The sequence below is a fragment of the Gekko japonicus genome, unplaced genomic scaffold, assembly GCF_001447785.1.
Source record: "Gekko japonicus isolate JY-2015 unplaced genomic scaffold, Gekko_japonicus_V1.1 scaffold1368, whole genome shotgun sequence".
Lineage (NCBI taxonomy): Eukaryota > Metazoa > Chordata > Lepidosauria > Squamata > Gekkonidae > Gekko > Gekko japonicus.
This window is the reverse complement of record NW_015160881.1, coordinates 4,641-18,646: the sequence shown is the minus strand read 5'-3', so window position 1 is coordinate 18,646 and position 14,006 is coordinate 4,641. Positions and strand designations below refer to the sequence as shown.

Genomic DNA, 14,006 nt, shown 5'->3' with positions numbered 1-14,006 from the left:
CAGGGTGGGACAGGTAGGCAGCAGGTTGCCTGATCTGGCATAGCTGGAAGAATGCCAGTCTGGCAACATTTGTGAACCGGCCTCCATTGACAAGGAAGGATCCAGAAACACACCCAAACGCTTGACAGTTAATGACAGTGTTAAGGGCACACCGTCAAGAGCCAGGAGTTGGCACCCCAACCCTGAATCCTCCCTGTCCAGTCACAGAACCTCCGTTTTAGCTGGATACAGTCTCAGCCGGCTCTTTCAACCATCCCACCATGGCCTCCAATCCCTCAGCCAAAGCAACTGGGGCAGTATCTGGCCAGTCACCCACCAATAGATACAGCTGGATGTCATCAGTATACTGATAACAACCCAGCCTGAAACTCCATGTCAGTTGGACAAGGGGGCACATGTAGATGTTAAACAACATTGGGGAGAGGATTGCTCCCTGAGGGACCCTGCACACCAAGGGGTGCCTAGGAGACATCCTCTCCCCTAGTGCTACCCTCTGTCCCCAAACACAAAGAAATTAGGTAAGCCACTTCAAGACTACCCCACGGACTCCTACGTTGGCGAGGCAGTGGGTCAAAAGATTATGATCAACCATGTCAAATGCTGCTGTCAAGTCAAGAAGTAACAGCAGTGCCGACCCACCTCGATCCAACTGCCTGCGGAGATTGTCTGTGAGGGCAACCAAAGCCATCTCCGTCCCATGGCTGGGGCGGAAACCGGCCTGAAATGGGTCCAGTGCCAATGTGTCATCCAGAAAATTCTGGAGCTGTTCCACCACTGCTCACTCAATTACCTTTCCCAAAAACAAAAGATTCAAAACTGGGTAGTGATTGGATGGATCTAAAGGATCCAAAGTTGGCTTCTTTAAGAGCAGGACAACCACAGGCTTTGAATCCCTCCGAATAGACCCCCCCCCCCAAATCCAGGGACAGATTGATAATGTCTACCAGAGGGCCCCATGTTACCTCACTGCCGACTTTCACCAGCCACAAGGGACACAGGTCCAAGAGGCATGTGGTCGGCCTGATAGCACCCAGAATCCTATCAACATCAGCCAAGGAGAGACGGCTGAAGCTGTCAAACACAGAATCCAGAGACAGCCAAGGAGCCTCCAGTTCACATCCTGTATCAATATTGACTGGGAGGTTGTGGCAGAGTGACAAGACTATATTCGTGAAAAAGCTGAATTCCTAACATTTTGGGTTCTCTCAGTGAGAGAAGTTAAAGATCCAGTTACTATAAACAATTGTGCTGGGCGTGAGCTAGTGGACATGATGGAGGGTGTAAAAAATTCCTTTTTAGCAGCCTTCACCACCACCTCATAGGATTTCATAAACATTCTATAAGATGTTCTTGCAACTTCGTCACAAGTATGCCGCCAACTCGCTCTAGCTGTCTAAGTTCCCGTTCCATTCCCCTGAGTTCCACAGTGTGCCAAGGGGACAATTTAGATCAGGAACACAGAGAATGTTTGGAAACGATTTCATTGATGGCTTCAGAAAGACGGGAATTCCAATCCTCTATCAGCACATCCAATGAATCGCTGGAGGGCACTGGATCCCACAGAGCATTCTGGAACCCAACTGGATTCATGAGTCTCCACGGGCGAGCATAAATCTGCTTGTTGCCTAGATTGGGGGGGCAAGGACACCCAACCAGGCTTTCAGGACAAAACGGTCTGACCATGGCACTTCACCCTTAACAATCAGATCTCTATCAATCCCCACATACACAAACCCTCCAATGACAAAAATGGCAACTGTACTCTGCTTTCATACAGTAGCCTTTCAGCGGGGAAGCAAATAACCAAATAAAAAGTCCACATTCAAAGCACACCAAAAATTACCATAAAAATATTTAAGCATTTTTGCAATTTTATGTATGTGCTAGATAATTCTTTCACATAGTGTAACAACAAAGTCAAAAAGAAACATCTGCTTATCTTCTTGAAGCTCTCCTAATTCTGGAAACACTTCAGTTATCTAGGCAACAGTTACTGCCGTACATATTCCATGAAATATCCTAAGTCAATTCACATGACCATTTTATGGAGCAAAGCCATCTCAAGTTTTATTTTTGGTCACTACCGCTGCTGTTGTATGTGTTTCAATACATATGAGTGTTGCTTCACCTATAAGATTTTGTACTTGTGAAGAGATACATGTGCACATTTTTTTAAAAAAAGAGAATCACCCTAGCCACAAATGATGCTAACATACTTCACTTGTGGCTTTTCCATTCAAAATTCCCTGTTTTCAATTCAAAATTCACATCTGAAAGACACAGGGTGCCACATTGTAAGAATTCTCTAGAATGTGTGAATATGGTAAGCCAGATAGAATCTAGGTAAGTTTTTGCGCATGAGCTACTTTCTAAAGCTTTAAGCTTTATAATTTTGGAAAATCAGTTTTAAGGAAGTGCTATTAAACACAAGCATTCTTAGTTACTCTGATGCATCAAATTAAATATACAAACTTAAGCAAATAGAACTGTCACCCTCCACCACACCTCCCATCCCACCTAAATAAACATAACATCCACCAGGCACTGCTTTTAACCTACCTGGTCTTTTTCTGGATTTTTCATGTCCTAGTTGTCCTAAATCATTACATCCACAAGTGTACACAGTCCCATCATCCAAAACAAATACAGTGTGCCTTAGTCCACAGCCTACATCTTGAACTTTTTTGTTTAGGAAGAAGTTACATCTTCTAGGTTCGAGTACAACCTCTTCATCGATTCCCCCCAGTCCAAGCTGTCCAAATGAGGCATTTCCCCAACACAACATGTTGCCACTCCTCTCGATGAACTGCAAGGTTTGGTGTTCAAAGGTGTTCTTTCAGCATTACTGTTACAAGGAGAAAAATAAATTGTCAGTACTAGGATTCACAACTTTCAACCCTAATTATTTTGACTGGCCTAAACAAAACCAGTGTGGTAAAAAAAAACTGCAGCTTTCATTATAAAGCTGGTAGCTGCTGGAATGATTTTTTTAAACTGCTGAAAATGATTTTTTTTAAAAAAAATCTGACTTTCTGTATATCTTCTGGCTTTGAAGAACTTCCCTGCTGCTGTTGACAAAGCAACCAACATCTGTTAACTGCGTCATTGTTAAGTTATCCCCGAAGTGCATGGGATGCAAAAATGTATCATGTGAACCATTTACTGAACCAGTCAATTACGGTATCCCCGAAGGATATGGGATGCAAAAATGTATCCTCTGGACCATTTAATGCAGGGGTGTCAAACTCATTTGTTATGAGTGTTGTACATATTAGGTTCCATGTCAAAAATGAAGTCAAATGAGGAGGAAGATCTATGTTTTATTTCAATTAACAGGAAAACAATTGGATCAAATAACTCATCAAAAATTGACTGTTTTCTTCTCAGCATATTCAGGAAATATGCTTTCTTCTTTTCACATTCAGGAAATACATGGACTGACATCACAAAAAAAATTCAAAAAGCATAATTGGTTATAAAAGACAATGGTAATTTGAATAATAATCTTCTGATTGGCCAGATGTAAAGAGAGATGTACCTACGTAAAATCTAAATATTTACTTAACCTAACCTAAAATGATAATGGGCAAGGATTCTTCATACCCTAAAGTATTTTTTTCCCTGATAAGAGACCAAAATCTTGTCTGACCCAGATATTGCAAGGTTTTGCCCTTAAGAACTACAAAATCATGAACTTTGTACCTATTATCTTGTCTGCTAGCAATATCAGACCTACAAGGGGAAAGCCTTCTATATAACAGGCCATAAAGTATTTTGGGAGTCAATTCCACTGAACTCTGTAAGAATTAATTTCCAGGTAAATGTGCACAGATTTGGTATGAAAACAGTATTTGGGGTATTCTTAGCAACGTGAAGATCTCTAGAAAAAATGAGAATCCTGGGATGGATGAACAGTCACACACACCGTATTCTGTGAATTCTGGTAAATTTTGTGTTTCTGTGTTAGCTGTCTCTTCAAATACAGAGAAATGGAGCTTGATTGACAGTATTGTGTCTGATTAGAACAGATGACTGCATTCAGGTGTTAGAAACAAACTTGTTCGTGGCAAGAACGAGGCTGGAAACCATTCAACTTATTTGATCCCTTGGCCCTATCCTTACCTGTGGAGCCAAGATCAAAAACTTCCTGGTTTAAAAGGAACAACAGCTTGTTATAACATCTAAATGGGCAACTTTCAAATGGAGATTATAAACCAAGGTTTATCCTTGGAACTTGTTTGTGGAACACACTCAGGGCCTTCAAACCTGATTTACCTTGTACTGTGCCACAGTAGGCTCATGTGTGTTTGTGCATGAAGAGAGCCATCAAGTTCAAGCTGACTCATGGCAACCCCGTAGAGTTTTCAAGGCAAGAGACAGAGGTGGCTTGCCATTGCCTTCCTCTGCATAGCAACCCCAGAATTCCTTGATGGTCTCCCATCCACATACTAACTTTGGCCAACCCTACTTAGCTTCCAAGATCTATAGCTGCATACAAATTATGTCCTGTTATGTTTTTCTGCTGATTCTGTTCTTGCCTGAGCAGTCTTGCACTTAAAACTTCATACCCCTGAAGGTCAGAGGATGTTCTACATAGGGCTGTTTGTGAAGCATATTAATTATATAACTATATAGAAGTGTAGTATAAGTGCAAACAGCTTTCTTTAAATCTTTGCTGACATCTAAGAAGATGGGTGTACATAACTCCTAATTTGATTTGCTTGTGTTATTTTGCTTGCATGAACCAGGGTTGGGAAGTTACAGTACCCTGCCCCAAGAATACTCTTAGTTTCAGTTTTGAAAATAAGGGGGGATTCTTCTGCATGAGAAGGAATGGTGAGAAACTTTTCATTTTCAAAGAATGAGAGGGTATTCGTAAAGAATGGATTTTGTAATTATTCAACACATTGTTTATATTTATATTGAAAAATTAAAAAATATTTTTTTAAAAAATGAGAGGGGAGCTGAAAAGTCACTATTTGAAAAGTATCAATAAACACAGTAAATACTAGTTTTGTGACAAAGTATTAAATACTACAAATATGATGCAAAGTCACATATATAGTAGATGGTACATACGGCACTTAAAAATGCAATGCGGTTCTGGGCCAAGGCCTGTTATGTGCAATTTTTTTTCATCAGCTGTTGCTAACAGAACCATCGTGAAATGTTCAAGCTTCCTGGCAAAGTGGATGGCAGTGCCCTTGCACTACGACACTGACAGCATTTTTCCACCAATCATAGCCAGTCCCACCTATCAAACTGTTCTACTTAATTTTTTAATGACGGTAACAGGGCTGACCCTGCCCAGCAGGCAGATAAGGCATAGATTGATTTCCCCAATCAAACTGGAAAGCCAAGTTGTGCTGCGCTAGTATTTCTGTCTCCATGCATGTTCCCACACTCTGCATCTGAACTCCACCCCACTAGACTTCGAAGTCGTCTCTCATGGTGGTAGCCAAGAGACTAGTTGTGGACACTCCCGCTGAAAAACTACATGCCCCTTTTTTTTATTTGGGCCACAGTGCAGTAGAACGTTTTCCACCAGCTTAAGCATCACCCTGCGCCCATGCTTTCAGGCTGCTGTAAAAATGCAGAATTGCTTTAAGACACAGTACTCATGAGAATTCTATAAGCCATAAGTAGTTCTGCAGATTAAGCCAATACGCTTCATTTTAATAGAGGCACCTGACAATTGAGGAAGAAGCTGGAACAGTAATCTTGCAGCCATCCAGCTAGTCTAGAGTGAACACATGACTTGAAAAGTCACTGTGAACATAACAGTGATTTCTTTCAGTGTAGTGTGTATCATTCAGAATGAATCAGAGGCTTTGTTTTAAAAATGCAAGTAAATGTATAGCCTATTAGAAACAATAATTCTCCTATTTCTAGAAAAGTAAAAGCATTTTCAAGAGCCCTGGATGCTTTGTTATCTTATCTCAGAACGAATCTGCCATATAAAGGAATGCCCAGACGTAGGCAATTTATAAACTAGTAGACATAGGAACAAAATCAGCAAGTAGGCAAATCTTAAAACCTGCTGTGCCCAGCGACAGAGACAACACCCAGCTTACATCTGCCTGGCCATCCAGCCACCTACTATGATTACATTACTGCTGGCAGCTACATCCCTCCTGGAAAGTGAGTTCCATTACAACCTGTCTTCTTGAAGGCACAGAAACATCACAAAGGGCTCCTAAAAAGCACAGTGTTTCATGGAACACACATAAAAACACCAGAAAGAATTGACATGCAGATCCTTTATACATATATTTTAAATGAAAGAACCAGAATTTGCATTTACTTTCAGAAATACAGAACCCAGTCTAAAAATCTATTCAACTTCTTTCCATGACAAGAGTATTTCAAAACCATGTTGTCATTTAAAATGTTGTAGATGTTGATGAAGAGTCTTTGTTACAAAGAAAGTCAATAAAACTATGATCTTTCACTGTAAAATTAGTTACCATAGGAGCATCTTAAACTCTGTTGCTGATTTGGAGATAATATTCTGCACTATGGCTCCTGATCCTACTTGAAAACTATTTTAACAAGTATTTATTTACATTCTTTTTAGTCCATCTTTCTCACTTGGACATACTGCAGACTACACAGAGTCAACACAACCAACAGGATGGGTCATCCAATAAACAATAAGATTGGGGTTGTAGAATCTCTCAGAAGTCTAAAAACAGAACTGAAGCAAAGCAGAAGTCTTAACACATTAACAGAGTAATCCTGAGGCACACCTGCACTGCAGTGGCACCCACCATGTGACTATAGTGATGCTAGTCTATTCCCTAAGGCAGGAGTGTTGAACCCATTTGTTATGAGGGCCGAATGTGACATAAATGAGACCTTGTTGGGCCAGGCCATGTGTATCATAAAAAGTAATGCCAGGTAGCGGAGATATAAACTTTACAGAGGACACGAACACAAAGATATTTTTTACTTAAAATAAAAACATGCTTAAAACATTAGTACTCTTACAATATTTTGTTTAACAATATCTGAAACTGACACCTCTTGGTCTGAATTATTGCATCAAAATGTCTGTGCTGTTGCAATCTTGAGCATGCTGTTCAAGTGTGTATCTGTAAACTGCAAACCTACTTTTGATTTATTGACGTATACCACAGAAATCTCATGCTCAGAGTTCTGAGTCTAGGACCCAGGGGAAAACATGAAATGGCTGAGCGATCGAGAGAGTCTGGCGAACCAAGCTATGATGCAGCAGCAGCAACAGAACTGAAAGCAGGAGATGGCCAGTTCCACTGCGGGCCTGATAGAAGCCCTCTGGGGGCCTCATCCGGCCCCCGGGCCGCATGTTTGACACTCCTGCTCTAAGGGCATTATTTACACTGCAGCCAGCAGACGTGTTTGCTGGTTGAAACTGGGCTACCATCTATAGCAACTGTAGTGCAGCTGTCAGTGGAGGTGTAGTGTGGAGGCAGTGGCACTATGACGGACAGGGCAGCCAAAACCAATCAGGGGCCATGTGGCAAGGGGGTGGAGTCCAGCATCCATCTCAGGCAGGGGACGGAGAGGGGCAGTTCACAGGAGTTGCACTCGGTTTCAGGAGCACACCCTCTGCTCGCTTAAAGGGGTTCAAATAGGCTGTTCATGGGGGCACTCCCCCACTGCCCCTGCCAGTGGTGGAGTAGGACAGGGGGCCACTGGTCAATGTGGGGGCAAGCAGTACCATCCTCAGATCCCCCCTCGAGGGTGCAAGGTGGTCTTGGACTGGAATGACCGTCATTCCATGCTGGGCTCTGTCATTCTTACTCCAGAGCAATCAGTGCCCAGAGACTGTGAGTCCAAATCCATTCTGCATGCATCATTACTTCCATGTGTAGTGATGTAGTTGTGATGTATTGCAATGGGGACCATGCAAGTCATTTGTCATTCCTGCATGCCCGTATGTCCAATGGGCATACCCCCCCAAAACCTGACCCTCTCCAAAAACATTGAGTCGGTCCACTGCACTGGCTCCCCCACACTGTCTCCAGGTACCCCTGTGATTCCCTGCCCCCTCAGTGTTACCCTCAGACATGTCTTACAGATGGTTGACAGAAGGTCCCCCCCCCCCGGGGTAGGCAGACAGTAATGAACCTTGTTCATGCACCCAATTTACTTCTAACCTTCCCCCAAGTGGCTTACATAACGCCCCTATATTCCATTTCATGCTCACAACAACCTTGTGAGGTTGGTTAGGCTGAGGGTGTGCATCTGTCCCAAGGCCGCCCACCTAAACCAAAACAGAGACACCGTTGTAGCACAACACAGACTTTATTGCTGCAAACAATGGCAAGGTGTGAACACACAGTTTACCTTCACCCTGGGGCCACAAAAAAGAGGACTGAGTATCCCCTCCATGGCATACGTCTAAGTTAGATGGCACTGCAGCTGGAACTTGAAAGGGCTGGTGGGGTGCTATGCTCCACTTCAAGAGGACAGCTGGAGCTGTAGACTGAGCAGGGGAGGGGAGGCGGGACTTGCCAGACCCACAAGTCTCTCTGTTGAATCTCCACCTGCAGGAAAGTAAAACAGAGATACGTCCAGCCACGGAAAGCGGGCACGAGTGCCATGCTGGGCTTAGCCATGGACGTGTTATCCTGCCAGGGTCTGCAAATGTAGCTCCCGAGGGGAGGGTTCACCATGAACCCCTCTAGCAGCATTTGTAAGTACCATCCAATTAACAATCATCTGCCCTGTGCTGAAGTGCTCCCAGACTGCTGGTGACCCATCCACAGCAGCACCTAGAGTTGGTGCTGGAGCCTCTGATCCTGCAAGGCAATGGGTTATAGGGTCACATGGCAAGCTGGTTCACCACATACAGTGGAGCAGCTCCCAGACCCCCCCCCAACAAAAAGACACCCTTGTCCTCTGCTGAGGGTGCGAAACAGGCATTCCCCCATCCCCAATCTCCCGGAAAACTTTTCTGGGATCTTTTCCCTTGGCATTTCATGGGCCATGGTGCTGCGAGGCCGTGGCTTGTGCCGCCCACTCCTGAACTCAATGCTGGGCTTGAGTGCAGGAGATGCTGTTGCAGCACCCAGCCTCAAGCGAGGGGAATGGGGGAGCAGGTTTGGGACCATTGCCCTTGCTTACCTGTTAGTATGTGGCTGCCCCTGTGGCTCAAGCCTCCAAAGGTAGGGTACCTGATAGGTTCTGACATGGGAAGTCAGCCACAGAGTACAGACTTTGCTCCCTCCTCGTTGGGTGTCAGCGCCAAGTGCTCGCCCTGTAGTGACAAGTGCCCTGTCTGTGCTTTTCCCACCACCAAAGTGCCTTGCCGCCTGCTCTAAGATAACCCAGCAGGGAGCCTCAAGGCACAGTCCCATGCCGCGCACCCTAGCTACTGAGTTGCAAGGTGTCCTGGCAGACGTTTTTGTAGGATGGGGAACTGCGACTGGGTGCTGGGGAGGTGCAGGGAGGGAGGTGACTGGCCAAGACTGTAGTTGGTATCCTGAGCTCCGGCAGGGGATGACTTGACTTCCAAGTTCAATGGGCACCTATGGGCTGTGCCACGTTTTTTGTTGGCATAACTTTCCATCTTTGGCAGGCGGCATTACTGGGCTGAAAGGGCTCAGAGAGCTGACTAACTCTGGCCATGCCCCCAGAACCACCCACAACCACAGTGGCTCAGGTGCCTATGCCTCAGTCGTGCCAACGGGCGACAGCTGCACCAGACCGCCAGTGGGGGCCTGCGTCATCGTAAGTGGCCATTATGCTGTTGTATCTCGGACATACAGGTCAGCTGGCTCCCTGAGTGCTTTCAGCCCCCCCCCCCCTTAGGATTGCTCTGTAAATGATGCAAAAATTACATAGTAGGATCCTAGTTTCAGCAAACTAAGCACACTACTATAGTTAACAGTCCGTAATAATCTTTCTAAGTAACTTTGTGAATCATTTAGTATAGTGCAAGTATTTTGCCTACATAGAAAAGCACTCTTGAATAATTCAGTTTTGCATAGCCCGCCGAGTAGGATCCTTCCTGACCTCCTCAGGCAGGCGATTCCACAAGGTGGGGGCCACAACAGAGAAGGCACCTGTATGGGCAGTTGTTCATTTTACCTATTTGCAGGTTGGTACCTGCAGAAAATCCTGCTCTTTTTTAATTCTGTATTACCTGCAGAAAATCCTGCTCTTTTTTAATTCTGTAAAATTTTTATTATTTTCAATACAATACAAAAATAAACATTTGCATAAAATGGAACAGATATTCGGTAATAAACTGGACAAGAATAGGACAAATTGAAGGTCATGAAGGGACCTAGCAGAGGCTTCCAAAATACAAAAGGTCATGATAACAGCGATTATTGGGGAGAAAATCCCCATTGGACAAGTATGCAATCCCTGGAAACCAAATGGCTTGAAATGTGTGTAGACGGCCACCCGCAGAAAACCCTGCTCTGATGAGCAAAGTTGTCATAGCAGAGCGTTTGGTGAGAGGTGATTTTGCAGATATTTATTTATTTATTTATTTGGTTCGATTTTATTTATTAAGTTCGATTTTATTTATTTATTCGATTCGCTTCCCTGTGAACGGGACTCAGGGTGGTGCACAACAGTAAAATATATACATATGTAAATTAAAACAGTAGAATCCGATAAAACAGAATGGGGCCTAACAAAGATGAGGTCCAAGGCCACGAAGGGCTTTGTATGTGATAGCCAGTGGCAATTTAAACCTGTGTTAAAAGCACATAAATAACACAGTAAATTTAAGATTCATATTTTCATTTAAGTGGAAATGTGCTGAGAAAAAATACAGAAAAAAGAAACTAGTGGTCCACTTATGGCTATCTGCAGAGCATTAGACTGGGTCTACAAACACACCACAGCACCCCACCATATCTTACTATGTTCTTGTCCTGGTTGGATGTGTCACACAAAGATAGCACATTATACAAGTCTCAGCACACCTAATCATGTTCCACACAACACATTTTTTTCTTATTATCCATTCATTGGCTCTCTACAAACAAGAATAATTTAGCAATGGTATAACAGTACATAGCAAAGTTCACCTAAGCCTTCACAAGAAGATTCTATTTCCACGTAGCTTAATTAAGATTTTCTTTTAGCTTCAAACTCAGGAACTCCAGAAAGATCTTCTATACAGATTTAGAGCTTTCCAGAAGCATGGCAAACTTTCATTTCATCTTTCATTATGAGTCACTGCTATTACATCGCTAGTTTACAGCACAGACACACATTTTATTCAGGCTGAAACCTACCAAAGTCTTAATCTATATCTGTTTTACAAAACAAGTACATACGGAACTCAGATGATGGTAAAGTTTAAGACCCATTATGAAACATTTTTGAGACCCACACTTCACTCTGCATGGCACAATGCCATTAAGAGTTTTATACTCAAAGCAATTTCACTGAAATGCAGGAAAAGTTGGTCACAGGTTTACAATGAAATAGCTACACTTGTAAGCATTCAGTAAGCAACAACTGCCTTGGCAATGGATGCCAAAATCTTAGTGCCAGTGTAATGTCAATTCTTTAAAAACTATCCAGAAGGGAACTGATGTTTCCATTCCACCAGTTTTAAATGACAACTGTTATATGGCATTTTATCTCTACTGCCTGTAAACACACTCTTCTTCAATACTGAATACATCAGGGCTTGAGAAATCCAGCCACTAGGTCACCATGGCACCTAAAAATTTCACTGTGATACTATATATTTTTGTGGTAGCAATAATTAGAAAATATAGTCATATAGAACCTAGTCGGACACCTAGGTAGTTCGGCTGGCTTCTAAAGCCAAAGAAAATTTGTTAAGACCTGGAATACATCAAAAAGGTCTTCTGGTTTATGAACAAACACACAAGTTTATGAACAAACACACAAACAGCCCATTAATGTCACTCAATCATGGGACAAGGAACTAAGCTCCAATACAGTTTTGAAGAAATGGCTGTGCTTTTCCTTTGACATTCTTCTTCCTTTTTCTAGAATATAACTATTTATATCCACAATTTCAATCAGACAATTCCAAACAACCACAGCCCTACCAGTTATACCTACTGACCAATTAATGTTGTCTAACCACATAGAGCACATGCACCATCTCTCTTACCCTGTGGGCCATGCCACACATTATCTGTCAATATTCCATGGAAGAAAAAGCCTATATTGGAACCTGCACCCAATGCCATCAGTGTTTTGTGGCTGCATGTGGATATCAGGCAGCTACTGAGCATATCAGTTGATCCATTTACATGGGCCACTGTGCTACAAAGCACACATTTGAAAAATCCACACTTTTCCCAAGGTGTTAAGATTGATTCTGAATGGGAAAAGGCCATGTAGAACTGCTTTAGACAGTAAGCCATCTGACAGGCACCATGCCATTTTTGTGTTAAATCACAATAATAGTGCTAAATTAATGTTATGTAGAATTAGGGATTGCTAGCATTAATGTTATATAACTCTGTAAAATACACTGAACCTCCCTTGTCATCAGAACACAATACATCATCAAATGTAATATCATCTAATAATGTATAATATATCAACCCTGTAAAACTATATTGAACAACACAGAATTCAGTACAAAATATGTACCTCAAGGGAACTTTTGATGGAGTATGAACAGCAATCATCTGGGGGGAGTGGCTATTCAGTTTTAATCTGTAATGTCTTAAATTATGAGTTGAAAGCCTTAAGAAAAGATGAAAGGTGAAGTATAAATATTTTAATTAATAAATAATAAACTCATAATATTTTAAACAAGAGAAGGAAAAAAAATGTCTTTAAATTTTAGTTATAACATTTCAACCCTGCTCTTCTACAAGTCCGCAGCAGCTAATACCATAAGATTTGTTTATAAAAATCACAAATAGAAATAACCATGAATGAAATATATTAAAACATCAAAAAAATCACCTCCATCTCCATAAAACAGGTGTTTGTTTTTGCCACTTGGATACAAATAACATGGCACAAATCAGCACCTGCAAACAGCCTTTGTAAGATGCCAGAAGGCTCAGGATTTAATTATTTTTCTTTTTGAGGATGCTGCTCCACAAATGGAGAATTGCCACATAAAACACCAAGAAAATCAACAAAAGTGTACATGCAAGGGTGCAACACAGGTAGGGGGAGAGAGAGAGAGAGGTGATTCCCTCATACCATGGCAACTTCATGCTAAAAAAAAGCTACTACAGTAATTAGATATGGAAAAAGAAATGAGGATTGGGGCTGCAGTTGGAATTCAACCCCACTAAACGTGATGGAACTAACTTCTGAGTACACAATTTGACTGCATGGCTTATAAAGAGGCGGTTCTTCATGCCTTGGCTGGGCACCAAAGGGGCCTGAGGGAGGGCAGGCACTCTCCTGAATTATCAAATTTTCGTTCAAAGAAAGAAAACAAGCCTTTCACGAGAAAAGGAGCCTTAGGGCACACACGGTGGAAGACATGAGGCATTTCTTCTTAATTGCTCACTAAGTGCGAACCCACATTTAACACAGAGAGTCCTGCAACCGGATGTCCTACTTTTTTGGAAACATGGGGCGGCTGCCACTTTGCCCCCAGAGACATTGGGAAGGGGGAGGATACGTAATCCCCCCCCCGCCCCGAACATTATTTTCCAGATCTGAATCTCTCCCCCACCCGCTGTTTGCCCACGAGCAGGAGAGAGAGAGAAAAAGGCAGGTACAAAAAAGACACGCCGTTTGGCCTCAAGGAGCAAAGCCGCCTCCCAGAGCGCTGGCCGAGGACTGCCAAAACAACAGCGGGATCACCAACGAGCCACTACTCAGGCGCTTAAGCGTTAAATTCGACAACAGTTAAAAACTGTACAACTTTTTAACAAAACGCAATGTGTGTGTGTGTGTGTGTGTGTGTGTGTGTGTGTGTGTGTGTGTGTGTGTGTGTGTGTGTGTGTGTAGCCGCTGTTCTGTATTGAGGCCCCTTCCTGGGCTATGGGCCTGGGGGCAACCCTTCTTTTAAAAAGAATCATTTCGCCTCGCCTGTTCCC

At 42.9% G+C, this 14,006-nt stretch overlaps 1 protein-coding gene across 4 annotated transcripts in view; it reads right to left on the bottom strand.

The window, feature by feature from the left end:
• HERC4 (HECT and RLD domain containing E3 ubiquitin protein ligase 4) overlaps positions 1-14,006 on the bottom strand; it is a 53,596-nt gene that overhangs the window by 39,413 nt on the left and 177 nt on the right. For 2 of the 4 annotated variants that reach the window (XM_015423232.1, XM_015423255.1), the window contains exon 2: positions 2,560-2,845. In XM_015423232.1, coding sequence (XP_015278718.1) covers positions 2,560-2,785 — 226 coding nt within the window. In that variant the 5' untranslated portion in view covers positions 2,786-2,845. Of the gene's footprint in view, positions 1-2,559; positions 2,846-8,331; positions 8,380-12,588; positions 12,685-12,909; positions 12,945-14,006 lie in introns of those variants that run through there. The other 2 variants (XM_015423240.1, XM_015423248.1) reach the window with 2 other exon arrangements.